Source organism: Eumetopias jubatus, unplaced genomic scaffold (genome assembly GCF_037043125.1).
Source record: "Eumetopias jubatus isolate StellerSeaLion01/CBP00866 unplaced genomic scaffold, mEumJub1_p1.0 scaffold_1, whole genome shotgun sequence".
Taxonomy (NCBI): Eukaryota; Metazoa; Chordata; class Mammalia; order Carnivora; family Otariidae; genus Eumetopias; species Eumetopias jubatus.
Genome location: NW_028274807.1, coordinates 9,013,121 through 9,039,192, shown reverse-complemented (window position 1 = coordinate 9,039,192; position 26,072 = coordinate 9,013,121). Strand labels below are relative to the sequence as shown.

The window sequence follows — 26,072 nt, the reverse complement described above, 5'->3', positions numbered from 1 at the left end:
CCGTGAGCACTCACTCCAGCTGGCCTTCGCTGCCCCTTTCTAACCTTCTCTTCTTACCCAACTCACCAGATCACACAGGTTTACTCAGTGCTTCTTAAAGTGAATGTTATTCTTAGGTTTGGCCCATCCTATCCACATCCTACTTGTTTGTTTGTTTCTTTTTCTCTTAAGATTTTTATTTATTTATTTGAGAGCGAGCGAGTATGAGTGGGGGAAGGGGCAGAGAGAAAGGGACAAGCAGACTCCTCGCTGAGCATGAAGCCCACTGTGGGGCTCCATCCCAGAACCCTGAAATCATGACCTGAGCCAAAGTCTGATGCTTAACCGACTGAGCCTCCCAGGTGCCCCAAATCCTACTTTTTTCTTAAAACTAAATACAAATGCTGCACCCCCACTAAGGCTTTTCCTGGCCACTCGACCTTAAGTGATTTCCACCTCTGGGTTATAAGAGCAGTTAATACGGAATTTATGTGTCAGTAGCAACATGCTGTCTTCTCTTCTTAAAGATGGTTGTTGTGTAATTACTGGTGACTGTCTTTTCTTCCCATCTGATTATAAACAACCTAAGAATGGGAACTATGGCCTATATCTCTCTGTATCTACTTTAGGCCTAAATAGTATCATTGTAATTAGTGTTCACAATACTGTCATAGCATCCATAGACGGACATCATGGTAGCTGGTTTTTCATCTGTTTGTACTTACACTCACATAAAATATTTTTTTTTAAAGATTTTATTTATTTGAGAGAGAGAGAATGAGAGATAGAGAGCACGAGAGGGAAGAGGGTCAGAGGGAGAAGCAGACTCCCTGCCGAGCAGGGAGCCCGATGTGGGACTCGATCCCGGGACTCCAGGATCATGACCTGAGCCGAAGGCAGTCGCTTAACCAACTGAGCCACCCAGGCGCCCCCACACTCACATAAAATATTGCTTCCTTTGCTGCTTATTCCAATTTACATATTTTTAATTGATTTGCTTTCAGGCTTGTTGATTTTTATGAACAGATTTCAGGAACAAATACTTTGTATTCACAGGTCAGCCTCCAAAATATAAAGGAAAACAAAAATCTCGAAACAATGAATTGGAGAAGTTCAGGTATGTTTTTTATCTGTGTGGCTTTTCACCCCTTATAGCCTCCTCTTAGGAAAAAAAGTAAAAGGGGGGAAAAGTCTCAAGTAGTAGCTATGATGAGTACTGAAATCCCTTTCAAATATCAAAGGCATATCTTTAGGAGAATGTCATTTTTGGCTAAAGGATTATTAATCCTGGGTGTTAATAGATGTCTGGAAAGCATGGAATATGAGATGTATCAGTGTTAATTTTTAAAAATCCCAAAATACATGCTCATACAAAGAAAAAATATTCAGAGAAGTGTAAAGTGAGAATTACGTCTTCTCCCTGCTCACCTTATTTCACCTTTCCCACAATTGATTCTTTGGTGGCTTCCTTTAGGAACTCTGTGTTAACAAGTTCTTGTCCACCTGGAAGCAGGCATGAGTATGTGTGTATTTAGGGGCCCTTCTGAGTAGTTCTCATTAAAGGAAAGTATTCATTAATGAAGCAACCACTTGTAAAGTTAATTCTGTCAAACACCCTCCACACCAAAATTAACAGTAGGACCTCATGCAACTGTCTTTATAATTAATCTCTCCATTGCCTACAGAGATATATACTGATTGCAAAGTGAAATTGTAAATCTTACAATGAATATAGAAGTTCATGAGGTCAAGGAAAGTGGTGCCGGAGACCCTGCAAAACCATTTCTGCCACAGTTAGACCAGCTGTCAGCTCTCTTTTCTTCACATAAGGCTGATTCCTGGATAGGTGCTTCAAGGAGAAGAATTTTAATATCAAAGCACTACGAGATATTAGTAAAGCCCCATCTTAAAAAATATGACTATTTTTTGATGCTGCTACAAAAAAATTAAATTTAAAGCAAGGGCTTAGATACTGTGTTGTTCTATTATTCAGTAGAAAAATCCTGAGTCTTCCCCTCCCCCTGTTAACCCTAAAAAGAAACCAAAAACATGCAGGGTCATTCTTTGAATGCATAGTTATAATTTTAAACTGTTCTTCTAAAGAAAAATTTATGTTTCGATATTTTGTTTTTGTTTTTAAATTGAGGTCTTCTTATTTGATCATGTCTACTTCATGATTATGTCTACTTAATGATTAAGTGGGGTAACTACATGAAACACTTAGAGCCCTGGAACATGGTAAATGCTCAGTACGCTTGAACTATCATTGTTGTTAGGACCATTCTGGCCTATAGCTTGCTTTTATTTTTATCTTTTATCTATCTGTATCTGCATATTTTCACATATCACATCATGGAGATTGACATCCTTCATTTTAATGGCTACAGGATAGTTCATAGTATAGATGTGTATTTGAAGAAGAAATTTCTAGAATGGAATTGCTCTGTCAAAGAGGATGTGTACTTTGCTAGATACTGTCACATTGTCCTCCCAGAAAATGAGCATTGTTCACACTCTTCCTGAGCTGGTGGAGAGTGTGGTATAATAAAATATATATATATATATATATTTGGTCTTTGTCCTTAGTTCTTGGCATAGAGCACTTAAAACCCTTGGAACTTTCAGAGTGATAAGAGTATCTTTTGTTCTTCATAATGAGCTTCTTTCTGCCTTACCTATACTAATGAGATGACTCAAGGCTGGTCCCCCACCTTCAGGATTGGGGTGGTTGGCTACCAGAAAGACCAAACATGTGATTGGAGAGTTGGAACTCTCAGCCCCACCCCCTGATCTCCAAGAAGGGGAAGGGGGCTGGAAATTGAGTTCAGTCACCAATGACTAGTAATGATTATTCATGCTTATGTAATGAAACCTTGATAGAAGAAACCTCTAAACTGCTGGGGCAGGGGAGCTTCTGGGTTGCTGGATACGTGGAGATGTTGGGAAGGTGGTATGATCTGGGGTGGCATGAAAGCATTGCAGCATTCCCCTCCTCTGTACCTTCCTGTGCATCTCTTCCATTGGGCTCTTGTGAATTATATCCTTTATAGTCTAGTAAAGATAAGTAGAGCACTTTCCTGAGTTCAGTGAGTCATTCTAGGGAGTTGTTGAACCTGAGGGTGGGTCACAGGAACATCTGAGTTTGTAGTCCATCAGGCAGTAGTGTGGGAGGACTAAGCACCTCATTGTGGCTGACAATAGCGGTAAGGGCATTATTTCTGAAGTGGGGTCAGTCTTGTGGGACTGAGCCTTTAACCCGTGGGGCCTGTGTTAACTCCAGAGTTGGTGTCAAAATGGAATTGAGTTGTTGGACACTTGGTGTTGGAGAATTGATGTGGAAAATGGCAATTATTTGGTGTCAGAAGATACCACCTAGGGTACCTGAATCTTCCTTACCCTCAGCAGCACTGGGAGTCAGACTTTCTGAAACAGTTATATCTTATTACTAGATTTTCATATGAGATGGAGCGTCTTTGCATGTTTATTGGGCACATTTCTTGTTTCATGGCTATGTTGTTATGACTACATTTATAATAACTTTTGATGATCAGTGCAAATCCCCCCCAATTTCTTTTTTTTCTTCAAGTTGTTCTTCCATACCATCTTTATAATCAATTCATCTGGTCCCCCTCCATCTCTAATTTTATAGGGATTTTATTGAGATTTCATTGTATTTAGAGATTAATTTGGAGAGAATCAGCTTCTTGGTAGTATTTCAATTTAGGAACTTGTGACTCCATTTATTCAATGTTTAAAATGACCTTTACATGGAGATGAAAAGTACAGCATAGGGAATATAGTCAGTAATATTGTAATAATGTTGATTGGTGACAGGTGGTGACTACACTTACTATGATGAGCTTTGTGTAATGTATAGTGTTGTAGAATAACTGTGCGGTATGCCTAAAACTAATGTTTGTATGTCAACTGTACTTCAGTTTTTAAAAAATGGCCTTCAGTAAATATATTCTTTATATAAGCAAGACTATTTTATTTTAAAATAACTCAACACTTTTCTCTATTAGTTCTAGTTCACAAGGGAGTTTACCAGTAGATTTGAAGAACATCTTGGAAAAACAGTTTTCTAAATCTTCCAGAGCTGCACACCAGGTAAAGGAAAAGGCTTATTTCTAATGAAAAAAAGCAGAGTCTTTGAACAAAACATTTTTCATATAAGTCTAATCATGTACATCTCTAAGATTTATTTTTTATAATTTAAATTATGGACATACGATTTTATATATGACTGCTAAGAAACCAAACTATCACTAATTTAGGTGTTAACTTGATAATCACTTTAAACAGAAATTTAACTAATGCTTGATACTGCAGAATTGTTTGCTTCCCAAAGATTTAAAGATTTGGGATTCTTTGCTTTCCAAAGTTTTAACTTTTAAGATAAATACTTTAAGGAGCACTTGGCTGGCTCACTTGGTAGAACTTGCGACTCTTGATCTCTGGGATATGAGTTCAAGACTCATGTTGGGTGTACAGGTTACTTAAAAATTTTAAAAAATAGATAAGTATTGTAAGAAGATTTAAATTATTTTAAAAGGTTCAAGCACTTGCAGTTTTATTACACCTACCTTAAAGCTGTTAAAGAGCAAACTTTCTATTCTTTGAATGATTTAACAGTAATCAGATAACTTTGTATATAAAATTCTTTCTACGGTATTTAGGAAGTTAATTAGAAAGTATACATTAAGGGGGAAAAGATGAAAAACCACAGCAAAGAGGATTTTTAGGGCAGTGAAAACTCTTTGTATAATATTATAATGGTAGATATATGTTCTTATACATTTATCCAGACCTGTAGAATGTATGGCACCAAGAGTATATCCTGTGTTAAACTATAGACTTTGGGTGATTAGGATGTATCCATGTCATTCATCTTTGGTAAGAAATATACTATTCTGGGTTCAAGAAGATGTACGTACACACACACACATATGCAATAGAGTATTACTCAGCTATAAAAAAGAATAAAATATTGCCATTCTTGACAACATGGCTGGACCTAGGGAGTATTTCGCTAAGTGAAATAAGTTACAGAAAGACAAATACCATGTGATTTCACTTATATTTGGAATCTGAAAAACAAAACAAATGAACAAACACAAAAACAAAGTCTCATAAATACAGAGAACACACTGGTGGTTGCCAGTGTGGAGGGAGAGGGAGAGGATGAAGGGGAAATGGGTGAAATACATGAAGGGGATTAAGGAGTTCAAACTTTGGGGCACCTGGGTGGCTCAGTTGTTAAGCATCTGCCTTCAGCTCAGGTCATGACACCGGGGTCCTGGGATCGAGCCCCATGTTGGTCTCCCTGCTCAGCAGGAAGCCTGCTTCTTCCTCTCCAGCTCCCCCTGTTTGTGTTCCCTCTCTGGCTGTCTCTCTCTCTCTCTCTCTCTCTCTCTCAAATAAATAAAATCTTTAAAAAAAAATAAAAATAAAAAGTTCAAACTTCCAGTTATGAAATAAGTAACCATGGAGTGAAAAATGCAGCATAGAGAATATAGTGAATAATATTGTAATAACTCTGGCTGATGACAGATGGTAACTACACTTATTGTGGTGAGCACTGCATAATGTTTAGCATTGTCGAATCACTATGTTGTATACCTGAAATTAGTATAGCATTGTATGTTAACTATACTTCAGTTAAATATAGAGATGTAAAATACACCATTCTGATGAGTGATACTGATAGTGGAGTATACATGGGAGGAGGCAAAGGGTATATGGAAATTTCTGTACCTCCTTCTCAATTTTGTTATAAACCTAAAAGGAAAAAGTCTTCTAAAAAATGCAAGGGATACAGCTAAAGGATTACTTTGAAGGAAATTTATCAAGCTAAATGTATGTATTAAAAGAACAGAAACTTCTAAATTAATGAAGTATTTATCCCAGGAGCTAGAAAAAAAGAAAAACAGCAAATAAACCCAAAGAAAGTAGAAGGAAGGAATTAATAGAGATCAAAGTAGAAAATAATGAATTGGAAACAAACATATAAGGAAGAATCCACAGAGCTAACAGTTGATTCTTTGCCAGTATAAATAAAATTTACACACTGGTGTTGCAACTGATTAAGAAAGAAAGAAAAGAAAACATTATAAAACAATTTCAGGAATGAACAAGGATGCATTACTGTAGATCCTTGAATATTACAAATACATCAAAATACTATTATGAACGACATCATACCAAGAAGTTTGAAAATGTATATAGATGAAATGGACAAATTCCTAGAAAAATCCAACTTAACAAAAACTGATTCAAGAAGAAATAGAAACCTCAATGAAATCCAGAATTTACAGAACCATGGCTGGTCACTATTCTAGTCATTGAACACTTGTAGGCTATGTAGTAGTAAGTAAAAGATTGTCTTTTTTGGGTAAACATGATTCATAGGCGTCTGCTTTGACAATCCTTTATGTAAACACAGTTTTATTTCTTCTAAAATAGAATATTGGATTTAAATTTCATTCCTAAAAATGTATATTAGCATATGGAATATAATACTTGTTTTAATATGGAGGTCATTTTAAAATTCAGTTAACTATTTTAGGTATATATGACAAATATCTTACAGAGGACTGGAGGAATGAAGCATGTTTCAAGCAGTTTATGAAAACAGATCTCTAATCAGTTGCATAAAAGCATCTTTAGAATTTCTGACATTTGGAGATTTTAAAATTAGGTCTTTTTACATTGATTTTACTGACTCTCAAAACTGTGAAGGACTTAAATAGAAAAGACAACCTGGGAAGATCAGAGGTGATTTAAATAAGTATGATAGTTATTTTTGAGCCTTCCCTTGTTCATTCAACACACTTTTGGTTAGGCCCCTGTCTGTGCTGAAGTCTGAGAGAGATTGGGTATATGTCACTGCAACCCAGCCTACTTTATATAGTTTTTTGTATTGTACTGAGAAAAATAATTTTTTTAAGATTTATTTTTATTTATTTTAGAGAGCAAGCATGTGCCCATGAATGGGGGGAGGGGCAGAGGGAGAGGGAGAGAGGGTCCCAAGCAGACTCCATGCTGAATGCGGAGTCTGACATGAGGCTCAGTCTCATGACCCATGAGATCACGACCTGAGCGGAAACCAAGAGTTGGATGCCCAACTGACTGAGCCACCCAGGCGTCCCTGAGAGAAATAAATTTTTAATGAAAACATGAGGTTTTATGTCTCTCTCTTCTAGAATGTGAAAGAGATTAAAATGGAATCAGTTCATTCAAGATTAATAACTATTATTTGTGGGGATAGCACATCATCATCTATAACTTTTAAAATTCATATCTTAACATAAATATAAGCTATCCTTGAGCTTTTTGAATACTATAGTAAATATCAAGTTTATGGGAGAGGTGCTCTTTTCTATGTGTATTCTGGGGGAAAGTTCTCCTAAACTTTGATTCATTGGATGAAAACCAGTAAAAGAGCTTTTGTTAATTGTGACCAAACTGCTCTTCCCTCTGTGCTTTGTGCAACGGGGCCTCCTTTTGGATCTTTACTGTTAGGAACAGTGAGGAATATCACACGCATATTTGCATTTTCTGCTTTCCTGAATGGTGTACACATGTATGGCAAGGAGTGAGGAAATCTAGGTTTAATCTGTAGTCTATCTAGTTTTTATGGAACTTTTGTGACTGATAGCTATTGCCATGTAACTAAAACTTGAATTCAAATTGTAGTGCATGTTCACATATTTATCCAAAACTAAAGTTTTTTTCTCACTTTATTCAAGGTATATTATAGCACTTTTGTTTTTGTTTTTTATTTCTTATGCTCTTCCCTTTACATTTAACCTGTAATATCTTTCCTGATAATTTTATTGAGTTCTATTCAAGTACATGTTGGGCAGAAGTAGAGCCAAAGATTGAAATATCCTCTCTTGCTGAGAATTAAGATTTGTTCCAGAGCACGAGGGTAGATGTTAAAATCTGATAGTGATCAGTAAATTGATTGCTTGTTCTTAATTCTAGTCAGCCATACAGTTATTTAAATGGTGGCTGGTGTTCTCTGTGCTGTTTGTGCTGTTAAAACTTCTAAATGCTGTCTTTTCTATCTGGAAAAGTGAGCAAGGCATAGAACCATGTAGTGTAAAATGAACTACCCTTTCTTGTCATGAGTAGCAGTAGGAATGTTGGACATAAGATGGTGAAGCAGGACCTTTCAATTTTCACTGGAAAAGTGCTGTGTAGGGAAGGGAATATGACACATAAAGGGCAGCTTTGGGTATTTATTTACGTATTTTATGATCAGTTATAAAATATAACTGCCCTATGATGAACTTTGCATCTTAAATTTTTGGCTAAACACACGTAGCTCTGGATGACGTAATAGAATTTCTTTTTTTGCAGGATTTTGCTAATATAATGAAAATGCTGAGAAGCTTAATCCAGGATGGTTACACAGCTTTGTTGGAGCAGCGCTGCCGCAGTGCTGCGCAGGCCTTCACGGAGCTGCTCAATGGTTTAGATCCTCAAAAAATAAAGGTAAAATTGCCGTCTCACAGTTTATCAGTGCAGGTGCATTTCAGGTGAATGTAGAAGAGAACCAAGGCTTTAACATCATTGTATTAATGTACCTTAGGCCTACCTGAGATTAGCTGAATCTGCCCCAGGTTGTGAGAAGCAGGTGACACTCTGATTCAGTCTTTATGGTTGCACTCGGTATGTGACTCTCCTTGCTCCCTACTTGGTGTGCATTAGAACGCTTGGCTTCTTCTACAAAAGTACTAAATCGAGGTTTTGGACTTGGCTTTAGTCACATCTTTTCATCCAGAAAGAATTAGCTAGGTCAATAGTTTATCCAGGATTGTAAGCAAATGTCTTAATCTGTCACTAGTACCCACTTCTGTGCAAAAGAACGTGACGAACTCAGTTATTCTAATTTGCTATGAACCACCCCTTCAAGGAACTCTGAGACAATGGTTCTGTGTTTTAAATACTTGATTTTAGTATAACTCCATTATCTTTATAAAATACATTTTCTAATTCTGTTTGGCCTTTGTCCCAATCATAGTGATTAGAGAGATTTTATTACACTTTTTTTCTGTTGTGGCTAATAGGTGGGTATGATGCAAGTTGGGCAAAATTATGTTCAGATTTTTAACTGGAGCATTTTTATTGACAGCAATTGAACCTGGCCATGATTAACTATGTCTTAGTAGTCTACGGACTTGCTATTTCTCTCCTTGGAATAGGACAGCCTGAGGTAAGATTTGTAACAGAGATAATAAACAGTTAAAATATGCCATTAATTTTAGAAGATAGGTAAAAAATAGTTTTGCCTCTTTGGCTTATTTCTTTCTGATAATTTCTTCTGAAATACCTGTTTATTTTTTTTTTTAAAGATTTTATTTATTCATTCGAGACAGAGAGAGAGAGAGAGAGAGAGAGAGAGCACGAGCAGGGGGAGAGGCAGAGGGAGAAGCAGGCTCACCGCTGAGCTAGGAGCTGGACATGGGGCTTGATCCCAGGACCCTGGGATCATGACCCGAGCCGAAGGCAGATGCTTAACCATCTGAGCCACCCAGGCACCCCTGAAATACCTGTTTAATTTGTGTTGTTTTTATTAAAAAGAAAATGTGATCCAATAATAAAATAGCTATGCCAGACAACCAGTAGGAATTTTTTTTTTTTTTAAGATTTTACTTATTTATTTGACAGAGAGAGGAACACAGGCAGGGGGAGTGGGAGAGGGAGAAGCAGGCTTCCCGTTGAGCAGGGAGCCCAATGTGGGGCTCGATCCCAGGACCCTGGGATCATGACCTGAGCTGAAGGCAGACACTTAACAACTGAGCCACCCAGGAGCCTGGAATTTTTTCCCTTGTATAAAAACTAAATCTGTATTATCACAGATTTAAGAGAACACGTTGAGTGAAAAAGACAAGTTGGAGAACATAACACACATTGTGATAACCACTTATGTACAATTTGGAAAACATACAGAACAATAGCATATATTCTTTATGACTATCTCTGCCTCTTGTAAAGGTTAAAAAAACCACAGGCTAGCCTAGTTTAAGATAATGCTTGCATTTAGTGATGGAAGGAAGGAATGGGCCTGTGGAGATTAAGAAAGGAGAGTTCAGCTTTGTGTTAAGATCTCTTAGTTCTGGGTGGTAGTTTTTGGGTATTTTATTATCTTCTAGAGTGCAGACTTCCCATAACCACATACAGTCAGCGTATAGGTGTGAGCACACATGGTTTCCATCACTCATGGTCCTTCAGTGCTCTCCTGGAAGTTGTGCCTATCTGCACTGCACGGCATTATACAGCTGACCCTTGAAAACACCGGTTTGAATTGCATGGGTTCACTTACACATGGATTTAAAAAGAATATAGTACTGTGAATGTATTTTCTCTTTCTTACGATTTTTCTTTTCTCTTGCTTACTTTATTATAAGGTTACAGTATATAATACGTATATAAAATATGTGTTAATCTGCTCTTTATATTATTGATAAGGCTTCTAGTCAAGTAGGCTATTAGTTGTAAAGTTTTGGGGGAATCAAAGTTATACCTGTATTTTCCATTGCATGGGGCACCCCACACCCCTGCATTGTTCAGGTGTGAGCTATAATTTGCTTTCTGTGGTTTTCAATTTTCAATAAAAGTTAAAATTGCTCTAGAATTACCTCAGGTATAATACATCCTTTCTGCCAACTTGGCCTCCAAGCTTCCTTGGCTAAATGAAGGCTTAACCCTAACTGCTGCCTAACCTAATAAGGTTAATCATCTTTTAGGTTCCACTCTCAAAGTGGTTTACAGTGGCCGAGGTTCATTTTCCTTGTTACATGCCTCTTTCCTTGTTCTTGAGGTGACAGATGAATGTGTTCCATTAAGGCCTAATTCTGTTTTCTAATAGATTGTTGGAGACAGGACTTCATGATCTCAGTTCTTCTGTTCTTGGCAGAGTGATAATAAATATCATGTTTTGCTTTATCAGAATTGAAGAAATAGTTCACTACGTTTGTGATTTACTTTGAATTAGTGAGACTGATTTAAAAAAAAAACAGGTATGATAGAACTTGGACATTTAAAAGAATGTCATCATTCAGAGTAGCCCCCGAAGTAAGCAGTGTATTTACTCCATTACAGCTCTTGCTTAAAACATTTTTGGAATGCCTTCTTTGGAACTGGCCTCAAAGCTTCTTATAAACTCCCATTTTGTAGTGACATTTCCCTTTTCACCCACAATGGGGTTACCAGGGTTACCTTGAGCTGTTTCTTCTGGATTTTTTCCAAAACAATTCATTCTAAGCACAGAAGTTTCTACTATTGAGAATATTCAAAAGAATGTACTCTAAGTTCTGTAAAGCTTTTGCTAAAACACTGTTCTTAAAACAAAGCATTTATCTTTCGTATACCACAAAACATTGTGGGTAACATTATTGGAGTGCCTATATCCCAAGGGAGCAGCACTTGCAAGGATATATGTCATGGAGTGCTTGCATTTAGTCAGTGTTTTTATTATGAATTCACACCCTTTAGTGTTAGCCAACACATACCAGGCCCTCTCTGTGTATTAGTAAATGCTCATTTGGTTTGTTGTCTGATGTGTTCCACACCAATTTTTCATTCTCAAGCTGGATCACTTTGGTTGTGTCTCTGTATATCCTATGTCAAAATTTGTATATTTGCTAAGAAAATAAAATGCAGAAGGTTTAATTTTGCCATAGAAATTTTTGGATATACAGTTGTTTGTAATATTACACAAATATTACACAAAATATCGACCTTCAGATAAAATCTGTTCCAGTGTTTCTTTTGCAGTTTAAGTGATCATTGTTTTTATTGCTACTGAAGGAATTATCTGAAGCTGAAAACCAGTTTAAGAGGATGATTGAACACTACCCCAATGAGGGACTTGATTGCTTGGCCTACTGTGGAATTGGAAAAGTATATTTGAAGAAGAACAGGTTAGTAGAAACTATGCTCTTTTACACTCAGGTTGGATAACTCAGTTGAAGTCTAATGTTGTAGTGGAGGTCCCTTTTCTGGAATTATATTGTTATCTTCTCTGTGGCAAACTATTATCATCTTGTTTGCTTGGAGGACCAGCATTTCTGTAAAATTAATTATTAAAATATGGCCAATCAGGGGCGCCTGGGTGGCTCAGTCATTAAGCGTCTGCTTTTAGCTCAGGTCATGATCCCGGGTCCTGGGATCGAGCCCCGCATTGGGCTCCTTGCTCGTCGGGAAGCCTGCATCTCCCTCTCTCTCACTCCCCCTGCTTGTGTTCCCTCTCTCGCTGTCTCTCTCTGTCAAATGAATAAATAAAATCGTAAAAAAAAAAAACATGGCCGGTCAGTTCAGCTCCTAGTGCTTCCTTATTTTCAATCTCATAAGAAAGTCAGGAACAAAATGATTTGACCCAAAGTATTTTGTATTTTTTCTGTTAGTATTTGTCCTTATAAATGGTGACTGAATTGATATAAATTAATGCTTTACAAGTCTGATTGTACAATTTTTTGGTTACCAAAATATCTGTTTCCACCCAAAAACCTGTATGAATATGGTTTTAATATGACATAGATACCTGTTCAAAGACATCATGAGTTCAATGAGAATCTCTTCTCAGAACTTTTTCTATAGTTGGAATCCCTACTCAAAGTTTAGTATGTAGTTGTTTTGCAAGTGTTTCTTGTCTTATCTTCCCAAATTGCTGTATGACCCTTTGGGGATAGGATTATGCATTGAGCTTTAAAAAAAAAACTCCCCTGTTCACTGCTTGCTTGGGCAGCACATAGACTAAAATCGGAATAATACAGAGAAGATTAGCATGGCCCCTGTGCAATGACGATGCACAAATTTGTGAAGCGTTCCATATTTTTGGCACAATAAAACTATCATTAACTGTAAAACAACAATAACAAAAAGAAAACCAAAAATCTCCCTGTTCCTGCACTTAACACCCAGTATATTGGTAGGTGTGTTAGATTACTTTATAAATAAATAATTATTGACTGATTGAGTATCATTCATAGCTTTTAATCTTGAATTTTCATCTGTCCTTTTAGGGAAATTTTTTTTAAGATTTTTATTTTTAAATAATCTCTACATCCAACCTGAGGCTCAGACTCACAACCCTGAGATCAAGAGTTGCATGCTTTTCTGACTGAACCAGCCGGGTGCTCCCAAGGGAAATTTTATCAGACCTTTGGGACTCTGGGGAACCCAGTCTTGGAATGTGCCTAGAACTTCCTTTATAGATTTTTTAGAGGTTAAAGAAAGTTCTTTTACTTCGAGAAGTTACTGTGTGACCAGGCTGAATTATATTAAGAATCAGGTAGAGGGAGAGATAGTGAGGATTTAGCAATCATCTGTATAGGAACAGCAAATGAAATTAATTTCAAAGTTTGGCATAACTTATTTAAGATATACGTTTTTAATGCAGTAGTCACATGTAATTATTCATAAGATCTAGGAATATATCACAAATGTGTAACATCATGGGAACTATGGTAAATGAAAAAGTCTTTGCCATTTTAATTTCAAAATAATATGGTGTGGGGTTCAGTGTCTGATGTGTTGGTTTTTGCTGTTGTAATATGCAGTTTCTGGTAAAGTTCTGCTGTTATCTGTCATTTTATGGTTGATGGTGGTCTAAGCTTTTCTGCAGGTGAATTTTTCTTACCCATAGGCAAAAAAAGTTCTTAAATTGGAAGATCATTTCAAGATTGGAGAAAGCAAGAAACCTTTCTTCTCTAGTCTGAAGAGAATAATAAAGACTTGGTTAACTTTGTAATCCAGTGTATTAATATCATTTTGTTGAATGGACTGTGGGAATCTCTTGACATTTTTTAAAAACATGAATCAGAACCAAAACGTTTCATGTAGTTAAAACAATTTACATACACATTTATTCTTTTAAAATACTTTACTGCTTTATGGTTGAAGAAATATGTCCAGCATACACGATCTCTTTAGATTTTTTTCAGAAGAGTGGTTTTTACTAATAGATGTCCTAATAGAGTTGAGTTTAAAAAAATATATTTATGATTAATTAGCTGAAGTGAAGGGCTGTCATTCCTCTATAGGAATCTAATTAGTTTAGTAAATGAAACAAAAATGAAACAACCAGATTATTCAATTTTCTGTTTTAATTGTTGGAAACTTTTTTTTTAAGATTTTATTTATTTATTTGACAGAGAGAGTGCAAGCACAAGCAGGGGGAAGCAGCAGAGGGAGAGGAAGAAGCAGGCTCTCCGCCGAGCAGAGAGCCTGATGCAGGACTCGATCCCAGGACCCTGGGATCATGACCTGAGCCAAAGGCAGATGCTTAACCAACTGAGCCACCCAGGCGTCCCAATAAATTACAACTTTAAAAGGACTAGTATGCACCTACCATAATAAAGCCAGTGTCCAGGCAGATTTGTTGTTTACATTACTTTTATAACAAACAATGAATAGTGCCTTCTTTTTTTTTTCAGTCTTTATCTTAATTCTTTTAATATACAGTGTTATATTAATTTCAGGTGTACAATATAGTGATTCAACATGCCTTTGTTTTTTTTTTTTTAAGAAAATAGAGGTTCCATTGAATATTTCTGAACAGTGATTTATCAAATGTACTCTTATTAGTAAACTTGAAATTTCTGTAACTTTTATTGTGGGGAATGAAAATTCTTATCACAGCTTTAATACCTTCTTTCTTCATAATTATGACTTTAGATTTCTAGAAGCTCTCAATCATTTTGAGAAAGCAAGAACCTTGATTTGTCGTCTTCCTGGAGTGTTAACTTGGCCCACAAGTAATGTGATTATTGAAGAGACTCAGCCGGGGAAAATAAAGGTAACCATTTATTTCTTCAGAGACCTTCTTACTAATTCAAAAAGCCCATCTGCACTGACTGACTCGGGTATCAGAAGACAAAGAGGTAGGGGCACTCTGTCCTCAGCATCCCCACGTGTTTCCCTTTAAAGACTAGTGAGAATCACTAATATTTGTTAAATATTTCCTGTGTGCCAGTCACACAGCTTCCATTTATCATACCTTTAATCTTTACAGCAACTCTACAAGATGAGTACTATGATTATTCTCATTTTACTGAAGAGGAAGATTAAGTTAGGAACATTAAATGATGAGCTCAAGGTTAAACAGCTAAGAAGTAGTGGAGGTGGGACTTGTATCTAGGCATTCTGATTTCAGAGCATTCATTATTAAGTAGTATGACTTACTGCTTGTACTTAGAGAAAGGTATAGCATTGTTGTTTCATCATAGTGACTCTAATTATTAAGATGGCACTTGAGGACTTAGAAAATATAAATTTGGTCTCATATCCAGAGACATAGGACGCTTTGCTAGTTCTGGAAAGACTAAATTATGTGTGGATTGACTAGAATAGGCCTTTACTTGTGGGGAACCCTGGCATGTATACAGAACTTGCTTTTGGCTAAAGCTTTTAAAAGCTTAAAACTCAATAATAAAAGAATTTGATTAAAAGTAGCCATTATACTGGAATTAAAAAAATAAAAAATAAATGAAAAAGTAACCGAAGGATCTGAACAGACCTGTCTGCCAAGAATTTCTGCAAATATCCAATAAACCTGTGAAAGATGTTTAACAGCATCAGCTATCAGAGAAATGCAAATTCAAACCATAATGAGATACAACCTCACACACTAGGATGGCTGTACTCGAGAAGGCAGACAATCGAAAGTGTTGATACCTATCTCTGGATATGTCTCTGTATCAGAACCCCTATATGTTGCTGGTAGACATGTAAAATGGTCTGGCAGCTCCCCAGTAGAGTAAAGATAGAGTTACCATATGACCCAGCAGTTTCATTCCTAAACTTATACAGAGAAAGGAAAACATATGTTCTCACAAAAATGTGTACGTGAATGTTTATAGCAACACTATTCATAATTAAAAAGTGGGAACAGCTCACGTGTCCATCAGCTGATGAGTTGTTAAATAAAACCATTCATAAGCCATTCATGAAACCATACAGTAGCCTATCCATACAAGTGAATATTATTTGCCCATAAAGAATAATGTACTGATAAGTACTACAGCATGGATGAACCTTGAAAACATGCTAAGTAAAAGAAGCCAGACACAAAAGGCCACATGTGTGATTGTATTTATCCAGAATTTCCAGAATAGGCAAGTCTGTATTTAGAGACAAAGTAGATTAGTGGTTTCAGGGGGTTGGGGTTTGGGAGAAAATGCAGAGGGACTGCTAATGGGGATGGATTTCTTTGTTGGGTGATAAAACTTTAAATTTAGACTGAGGCAGTGGTTGTACAACACTGTGAATATACTGAAAGCCACTGAACTATATATATTTTAAATGTGTAGATTGTGTGATATGTGAATTATATCTCTCCCATCCAAGTACTAACCAGGCCCGACCCTGCTTAGCTTCCGAGATCAGACGAGATCGGGCGCGTTCAGGGTGGTATGGCCGTAGACGATATGTGAATTATATCTCAACAAAACTGTTTAAAAAAAAAAATCACTGAGGGCGCCTGGGTGGCTCAGTCAGTTAAGTGGCTGCCTTCGGCTCAGGTCATGATCCCAGGGTCCTGGGATCAAGCCCCACGTCCGGCTCCCTGCTTGGCAGAGAGCCTGCTTCTCCCTCTCCCTCTGCCTGCCACTCTGCCTGCTTGTGGTGTCTCTCTATCTGTCGAATAAATAAATAAAATCTAAAAAAAAAAAATCACTGATGTTCTCTTTATAGTAGATTGGGGTGGAGACAGAGGAGCTCTTGAGAACAAAAAGCCAGCACTGGAAGCATGGCACAAGTGTCTTGGGGGCTTCAGTGGCAGTGGGATAATTCTTCAAGGAATGCACAAGATGAATCAGGATGGTAGGATCCCAGGTGAAGTGACACTGGGAAGGAGGAGAAGGGTAGATTCCTAAGGGTTTTTCTACCTCATCTAACTCCCTCTGAGTGCCTAAAGGACATTTCTAAGAGCTATACCTTGTCAAGTGAGGCTTGATGATAATAACACGGGATAAGGTTTTGATTCTGACTCTGAAATTCTGAAACTTCCCGTTCAATCTTTTTTTTCCAACTTTTTCTCTGGATATGTCTCTGTATCAGCCTTTTTTTTTTTTTGAGAGCGAGAACACGAGTGCATGCGAGAGAGAGAGAATCTTACAACCCTGAGATCATGACCTGAGCCGAAATCAAGAGTCAGGCGCTTAACCAGCTGAACCACTCAGGTGCCCTATGTATCAACCTCCTTCTAAAAAAGAAAAACTAAGGGGCGCCTGGGTGGCTCAGTTGGTTGAGCATCTGCCTTTGGCTCAGGTCATGATCCCAGCGTCCTGGGATCAACCCCCAGGTTCGGCTCCCTGCTCAATGGGGAGCCTGCTTCTCCCTCTCCTCCTGGCTTGTGCTCTCTCACTATCTCTGTCTCTCTTTCAAATAAATAAAATCTTTAAAAAGAAAAACTTTAGAAGTTATATGTAGTTTATTCTTTGCTAAAAAACATTTTGTCATTCATTCCTATGCTGAAAGTATTTTGATGGCAAGAAGTTATTGAAATCATAAGCATTTTTATTGACAAATCAGTGTTGTGATATTGTTTTTGTTTATTTTTGTTTTAGATGCTGTTAGAGAAATTTATTGAAGAATGCAGATTCCCTCCAGTGCCAGATGCCATTTGTTGCTATCAGAAGTGCCGTGGATATTCCAAAATCCAGATATATATAACTGATCCAGACTTCAAGGTACATGATGAAAGTACAGTAGGACAGTAACTTGTAGAATTGTGCCTTAAAATGGATTCAGAACAAATTCTGTAATTGGAGGTACTCAAGTTCTCTGCTGTCAGCAGTTTTATGTCCTTTGGTCTACCCTATCCCCTGGACTTCTGTAGGTCTACATCATCTCATTTGGGAACAAGCCACTAAGTAAGCCCTGAGTGCAGGGGTAGTCACCTAAGAAGGCAGGCTAGCTAATTCTATTTCCCCTTTCTAGCCACTGTTCATATAACTTGCCTATTTCTTAGCAGCAGAGGAAAGAAAATGAGATTATTACTTCTGACTGGTTGCAATTTTAATTTCTTGTAAAATTTGAGTCCAGGAATCTAAAGGCTGTTGTGACCACTGAATTAGCTCCTGGAGACCTAAGTTTGTAACCGGGTCTGGCACTTAATTGAGTTCCTGGGCCTTAGTTTATTCAAGAAGATAGTAATTGCCTGCTCTCCCTGGTTAGTAGATCAGATGAATAATGTTTATAAAATATTTGATACTGTAGAGGAGAATACGTCTGTACACTATGGAAATGAGTATGTCAGTCAAATTCTCTGTCTCTAGCACTAGGCGTTTAGGGGTATAGAAGTATTGTACTTCCCTGGGAGAGAATGTGATATTTAGTTATGTTTGCCTGGTTAATGCAGACAGCTCTCCCTTTATCTTAATATGTGTGTTGTGATTGTGAAAGAAGAGTGTGTATGTGTAGACATCTTTAAATGTGTATTTAAACACTGTTTTAAACCCCTAGGGTTTTATACGAATCAGCTGCTGCCAATACTGTAAAATAGAATTTCACATGAACTGTTGGAAGAAGTTGAAAACAACAACTTTTAATGATAAAATTGACAAGGTAAGTTCACATAGTCTGGATTTTGTAGTGTGCTTAATTTATGTTGATTTTTTTTCCCTGAGAATCTTAGGAGAAGTTTTTAGTGAATATAAGTTCCTTTCTATGCATTCTAAACATAACTAAAAAGTTTTAAATGAAAACTTTAATGATAAAGTAGAAAATCAGTTTTTGTTTTTATTTTATACTGGCATAAGGGCAATAACCATAGAGGCCTTTAATAAATTGTTTAACCAGTTTTTATATTAGGAATCTTATCAAAAATAAAAGTTTAAATGTCTGATGTTAATGTTCTCATGTAGAATTAGGGTCTCAAATGTTTTATGTTCTCCAAACTTAGTACTGTCACTTCTCATTGTGGTTTTTCTTAATTAGCAAGATAATAATGTTAATTACCATTAGCTAGATACCTTGAGCGAAGGCACAATTTTGTAATCTTATTTGCATTCATTTGTTTCTGATTCCTATAAGCTATGGACTTTAAAAAAAAAGAAAAAACCATTTTCTTTTTTAATTAATTAATTTATTTTCATTATTATGTTCAATTAGCTAGCATGTAGCACATCATTAGTTAAGAAAACCATTTTCTACACTGCTTAGCCTCATGTAAGCCCCTGTTCTTGTTGGAGAAAAGAGTAAGGTGCTTGTGCTAGGTATTTATTAGCAAAAGGAATTATTCAAGTTTGGTAGAAATAAATTCTCACATTTTATGCATTTTCACATAGTTAACTAAAGATACAATGATATAACCAAATAATTGTTGCCATTGAGTCACTTTTGCTATGTCTTTGTCTGACATTAACTCAGTTTCTCTAGTTACACATGCACCCTTAGTGGTCTTAACCATTCCTGTGAGTTAAAATACTCCCTGTAAATTAGTCACCTTGCACTAGGATATACTGAAGTAATACACAACCCAAGTATATCTTGATTTGTAATAAGAAAAGTTCATCTCTTGCTTACGTTTATTGTCCTAGAGTTCTGCAGCTGTGGGCCAGCAGCTCTAGTCTGTGTAGCTGTGTTGTTTCTGAATTGAGGTTGAAGAGTGACCGGAACATCTTCTGTGGCAGAGAGTAAAGAGCAATGGCCAGTCCATTCAGTGTTTCTTAAAGCTTTTGCGTGGATATATGTACATTATGTTAGCTCACTCTGCATTGACCAAAGCAAGTCACGTGGTCAGCCCTACAGCTGGGAGTATATTCCTTCTACAAGGGAGGCTCTGAAAGTCAGAAGACAAGGAGCAGGGACTTTCGTTGCCTCCCTAAAGGAGGTTTTAGACATATCTTGACTATTCCTGATGGTTAAAATGGTATACATATATAGATTTATTCTGAGATATAGCACTTGTTTTTTTAATCAAATAGGATTTTCTACAAGGAATTTGTCTTACCCCTGACTGTGAAGGAATCATTTCTAAGATTATCATTTTCAGCAGTGGTGGTCAAGTTAAATGTGAAGTAAGTATCTAATAGAGGGGAAATATTACCAAATTGTTAACCAAAATGTTTATAACTTTTAAAATATGATTTAAATTTGGGGAGGTTGTACAATTTAGATCTTGTGTTTTCCAGGAGAAATCTTTAATTTAAGAAAATGGAGGAAATATTAGGATGTCATAATGTATCTTTGCAGTGAAGGATTCTCACATTCTTTCATTTCCTAAAAGAGGAGACTTTTTACATTTTAGTTTTACTGTTTTTATTCTTTTCGATAATCTTGTTTTCTTAATCCCCAGTAAACTTATGGGTATTGACAAGGGTGGAGTTGTTAGGAAGGGGGAAGAGTGTTTTGAAGGGTTACCTTTTACTTCACTATATGGGAATGTTAGGGGTGGGTTATTCTAATGGTATTTGTAGTTTATTTGATCTGCTTACTCTTAATTTTTTTTTTTTTTGAGATTCCTAAAGTGTGTCTACTCTTTTGTTCCTCTTTTCAGTAAATTGTTTTGCTAAAATTTTCTGGGCTTTTGTCTGGGTCAGAACATCATCCCTGTTCTCTATCAAATTGATTATTGACTGTGTGCTCCTGAACTGCTTGTTACTTGTGGTTTTGTGCTTTATGTCATGAGTATGAGACAAATTTTGGTTGTCTTTGTTTTATTTAAAGTTTGAACACAAGGTCATAAAAGAAAAGGTTCCTCCAAGACCTATTCTGAAACAGAAATGTTCTAGGTAAGATTTTTAACAATGAATTAGTAGTTTAACGATGTCTATTAGAATATAATTCTGTTAAATGGAGATTTCTAAGTTATGCTATTTTTTAAATTAGCTGTATACACATATCCAAATAAGTGTTGTTTAAATGAATTTTATGGATATTTAAAACTTAAAGAGAACCGCCTATGGTTAAATACTAAAAGCTTGAATAAGAAGCATTATTTGGCGATTGAATTTTTAAGTAAAATTATGACATTTGATGCTGTGAAATGACGTTTGATTAATAGCTTTGGCATTTAGATTAAATTTACATACCTAGCTCTCCGTTGTTTAAACTTTAATTCCAAAGGCATTTTTCTTTTTTATCTCTCTTCAGCAAACATTTTTGAACCAATGACTATTTCTCACCCTGAAAAACTCAATATACTGTCAAAAATATTCACTTCTGTATATATTGTTTAGTCAAATAATTCCAGTCCTTTTTTTCTTCTTCTTTTTGGTCCTGCTTCTTGTCCTCTATTCCAAGAAGTGATTTTTTTCATCATTTGTGACCAAGAAAAAAAAGAAAAGATGAACAGAATTATTTGTTGAAGAGAATTCATTGTAAACCATACCAACCAAATTCCAGTGTTGTGGGTCATTATTGGGATGTGAAAATAATATTTTACTGTAGGAGCTTTCTTTGAGATGAGTGTACACATGTACTGTCTTGCAGGGTGTAATTTATACCATTTTTATTTACCCTAAGCAGTAACTTATATACATGAAAACATTTGTGCAATGTGTGCATGCCACCCTTAATTAAAAGTTAGTCATTGAGTTCTTGCTTTCATGAAATAAGTACCCTAATCTTAATTGAACATGTGTCAACGGTTTTTGATATTAAAGAGAAGATGCAGGACAAGTTCTGAATTAAAAAGGAAACTTCTAGCTTACTACTTGGAGAATGGTTTCTGTAATAGGCAGATAGTTAATTGAGTTTATAACAAAGGTGGATTATCACTAATTGTAAATGCTTATCAGCCTAGAGAAGCTAAGACTGAAAGAAGACAAAAAATTGAAGAGAAAGATCCAAAAAAAAGAAGCAAAAAAATTAGCACAAGAAAGAATGGAAGAGGACTTAAGGGAAAGTAATCCACCCAAAACTGAAGAGCAGAAAGGTATGCTGAAGTCAAAGGCATGATGAGAGTAATATCTTCTTCCTTAAAAGCATAAACATAAATATCCATCTTATTGGGCATTATATTGTTACTGAATTGAAATTTAGATTTCAGTTCGTATTTTAGTACCATCACTTTCTTGTGTTGCTCTGAGATGGGGAGAGTTTGGCACAAAGAGCACTGAATTTGGAAGCAGTACGTACACGGGGATAGCGGTGTGCTAACTTGAGGCAAGATCTGTGTCAGTTATCACCAAAGTGAAGGTGGAAATAATAGCTGACTGCATATTGTATGTTTGATAGTATTCTATAAACTCCACTATGCAGATTTAGGTTCTAAAACATTGAATGTGAATTAGCTACTAATTATCTGAAATAATGCTGAGTTCAAATAAAGAAGCAGTTCATAAAAGATGCTGTAGAGATTACCTAACCCAGCCTTCTGTTTTACGTTTCTCTTGTTATTATTCTCTGATCATCATGGGAATGTGATTATACTGTTCCTGTGAACATATTTACTTTCAGGTTTTTTTCTTAATTAAGGGTTTTTTTTTAAATTGAGGAATAAAGGACATAACATTATATGAGTTTCAGGTGTACAACATGATGTATATATTGTTTATTCGTATATATTGCAAAACGATCACCACAGTAAATCCAGTTAACATCCATCCCAATACATAGTTACAGAATTTGGTTTCTCATGACAAGAACTTTCAAGATCCACTCTTCTAGCTACTTTCAAATATACAATACAGTATTATTATTTTTTTTAAAAGATTTTATTTATTTATTTGACAGAGACATAATGAGAGAGGGAACACAAGCAGGGGGGAGTGGGAGAGGGAGAAGCAGGCTTCCTGCCAAGCAGGGAGCCCAATGTGGGGCATGACCTGAGCTGAAGGCAGACGCTTAATGACTGAGCCACCCAGGTGCCCCTTATTATTATTTTTTTTTTAAAGTAGACTCCACACCCAGCGTGGAGCTCAGTGCAGGGCTTGAACTCATGACCCTGAGATCAAGACCTGAGCTGAGATCAAGAGTTGGACACTTAGCCAACCAACTGAACCACCCAGGTGCCCCACAATATAGTAATATTAACTGTAGTCACCATGCTGTACATTACATCCCCAGGACTACTTTTAGTTTTCAGTTAAAGGAAGTTATTCTTTCTCATTTTCTACTGTGATGGCTATCCCCAAAATGAAATACTTCCTCTTGTTGTTTTTATTTTTTATTTAGTATTCCATTAATGTTTCACAGATCAGTCAAAATTATCTTTCCTACTATAGGAAAGTCTCGGGTAAATGTTTGTGTTTTAACTTTGGATGCTTCAAGATGCTAAATGGCCATCCATTAGGGAGATGCCTGGGTTGGGAAGATGAACTTCTGAGTGATTTTCCAGCTTGGAATTAACAACTCCGTGGGATCCTATGGTTTAGGATCCAACAATAAGATGAGTAAAACAGTAACTAGCAAATATTAATTGAATTCATAACTAAATAAATGATCCTTTCAACTCCAGAAAAAAAACCCTTTGCATTCTTAATGATTAAGCATAGTTACTGAATGTAAAGTATAGGTAGTGGGGCGCCTGGGTGGCTCAGTTGGTTAAGCGACTGCCTTCGGCTCAGGTCATGATCCTGGAGTCCCGGGATCGAGTCCCACATCGGGCTCCCTGCTCAGCAGGGAGTCTGCTTCTCTCTCTGACCCTCTCTCTTCTAATGCCGTCTCTCTCATTCTCTCCCTCTTAAATAAATAAATAAAATCTTAAAAAAAAAAAGTTTAGGTAGTGATGAGGCTGGGTTAGGATTGTTGAACTTTATTTTAGAGGAACTAAATTTTTAGATGTTACCATGAGTGGTATAGAGTGAAGGAGATAAGCTATTTTTGATATATTTGATTTAATGTGAACTTTCATATCTTTTCAAAGGTATTGTTAAGTATATTCCAAATTTAAAATTTCTTGAGTTTATTTAAAACATTAAGAATCTATCTGAACCATATTTTATATTATATAATGTTCTATTATTCTTTCTCAGTTTATATCTTTGCAAATTGGTCCATTGCTCACTTTAACCACTTTTATTTGTCCTTAGAAACTGCAGACAATGTTCAGAGTTGCCAGTTCCTTGATGACAGAATTCTGCAGTGCATAAAGCAGTATGCTGACAAGATAAAATCTGGTATTCTGAACACTTCCAAGCTTCTCAGAGAATTGCTTTCTTGGAAGGTTTTAAGCACAGAAGACTACACAACCTGTTTTTCTAGCAGAAATTTTCTAAATGAAGCAGTGGACTATGTCATTCGTCACTTGATTCAAGAAAAGAATAGAGTAAAGACCAGGATATTTCTGCATGTTTTGAGCGAGCTTAAAGAAGTGGAGCCAAAATTAGCCGCCTGGATCCAGAAACTTAACAGCTTCGGTATGCCACTGAGTTCTAGAACTGCGGCTTAGTAGGAAGGGTGGACATCGGCCTCTGATCCCTTTTTCGTTTTTCTGTCATCATTTATGATTTTTTTAAAAATGTAGGACTACAGATTTGTATGGTTAAAAGTACTATTTCCTCCCAACTCACAATTTAGGTTATTTTATAGATAGGTTACAGTACACTTTTAAAAGGTGTAAACACAAGAAGGTTTTGTCAGAAAATCCAGTCCTGTATTTTGCTAAACTATTTGTAAATGTGTAAACAAAGAGAATCCTAGGCAGGTCATGGGTCAGTAGTGCCCCCTGGAGGTGGCTGTCTGAGTGCCCTCTGGGATTGTGCAGTTCTGTAGTCAGATTCTTCGGAAAATTTAGAGGAAGAGTGGATGGAACTAATTGCTTAGGATCACTGAAGGCAAATCTGTATCTAAGGATTATGAGAAAAATACGCTGAGGTTGAATCACATGATTATAAAACTCTGCTATTTTTCCTGATTTTCCTAATTTGGTGGAGGAAGACCCTCCCCTCCCCCCAAGGAGGCTCTTTGCCCAAGGCCATGCAGGGACTGCATAAAGCAGCTGCAGATAGAGTTGTGGTCTAATACTAGATTGAGGTTTCTCTGGGTACCTACCAGGGCACTGTTTATCTTGGTGACTGTGGTGGTAACTGGCCTCAGATAGTGGATGATTCAATTGGCAGCTGTTGGCTACAAGGCCAGTGGGAGCTACAGCAGAGCAGTCCAAAGGGTGAGACTGCCACACCTCTGCAAGTCACCCCCACCTGTTGGAATTTTTAGGGACATGGAGCTCTTAGAATTCTAGAGTTTCAGAGAATATATTGATAAATTTGTCAGTAGAAACAAAGTAAGATGGCAGGAAGCTCAGCATAGTTGATCGCTAAGTGTTGCTGCTTTGAGCATAGGTCTGCAACGGGCTTCTGGTCCCAGAAAATCACTCTTAAGTGATAAGGTTGTCATTTGCATCTATTAACAATCAAATAAAAAATTATAATGTTATTTTTAACTTTAATCTGCTTTGGAAGATAAGACTTAGGAGAAGGAAGCTTTCTGGTTATGCTTACGCGGGCAAGAGTGCCAGCCACAGTTCTTTCAGTGTACTATAGTATTCAAGCCTTATAGCTCACTGATGGAAATGTTCATGGGTCCTTTTGATATAATTCACATTTATTCTGAAGATTAAAGGTATTTTAATAAGTATATAGATACTATTTAAAGTTGCAGTTTTTATTTTTAAAAAGTTCTAAAATGACTTCAAGCATGTTAATTAGTAAGATTATACTCTGTCCCTGATGTAAAGCTCATATTTATTTATTAAAGGCAAGTAATTTCCAATTCCTGGAATTTTACTTCCTTCTCAACAAAAAGTTTATACTGTAGGGTCATATCATATGATATTTAACATGAGAGGTCAGTTTATATGTGGGGTGTGGGGGAGAGTAAAGTTTTGATACTAGAATTGACCTCTTGCCTTCCCTTCAGTGAGCACATTTTTCATGCAGCATTGACCTCTGCAAGGTAACTGTTTCATCTGGAGGAAACAGCCCTCCAGGGTAATGTTGACACCGCATTCTGCTTCATATGCTGACTGAGAAACTATGGCTGACATAAGAGGCGATTGTGCTGTGTTCGAGATGGGTGGGAAGATAGACCAGAACTGTCTTTGCCTTTGGTGGCTGTGTTAGTAAGGGTAGAGTCTCACCATTCCTTCAGAACAGTGGTATGAGGTTGCAGCCACTTCTTTTTCTGATTTGTTA

General features: G+C 36.6%; 1 protein-coding gene and 1 non-coding gene across 3 annotated transcripts in view; both read left to right on the top strand.

The window, feature by feature from the left end:
- The window catches only part of TTC3 (tetratricopeptide repeat domain 3), a 115,629-nt gene that overhangs the window by 44,920 nt on the left and 44,637 nt on the right, over positions 1–26,072 (top strand). For both annotated transcript variants that reach the window (XM_028115719.2, XM_088023896.1), the window contains exons 16-27: positions 1,036–1,096; positions 4,005–4,089; positions 8,347–8,481; positions 9,122–9,202; positions 11,800–11,912; positions 14,668–14,788; positions 17,559–17,681; positions 18,457–18,558; positions 19,920–20,012; positions 20,662–20,726; positions 21,735–21,871; positions 23,970–24,296. In XM_028115719.2, the coding sequence (XP_027971520.1) occupies positions 1,036–1,096; positions 4,005–4,089; positions 8,347–8,481; positions 9,122–9,202; positions 11,800–11,912; positions 14,668–14,788; positions 17,559–17,681; positions 18,457–18,558; positions 19,920–20,012; positions 20,662–20,726; positions 21,735–21,871; positions 23,970–24,296 (1,443 nt within the window). The remainder of the gene's footprint in view (positions 1–1,035; positions 1,097–4,004; positions 4,090–8,346; positions 8,482–9,121; positions 9,203–11,799; positions 11,913–14,667; positions 14,789–17,558; positions 17,682–18,456; positions 18,559–19,919; positions 20,013–20,661; positions 20,727–21,734; positions 21,872–23,969; positions 24,297–26,072) is intronic.
- Positions 12,721–12,827, top strand: LOC114219521 (U6 spliceosomal RNA). Its single transcript, XR_003611397.2, has one exon. It is a non-coding gene; the product is annotated as a U6 spliceosomal RNA (small nuclear RNA).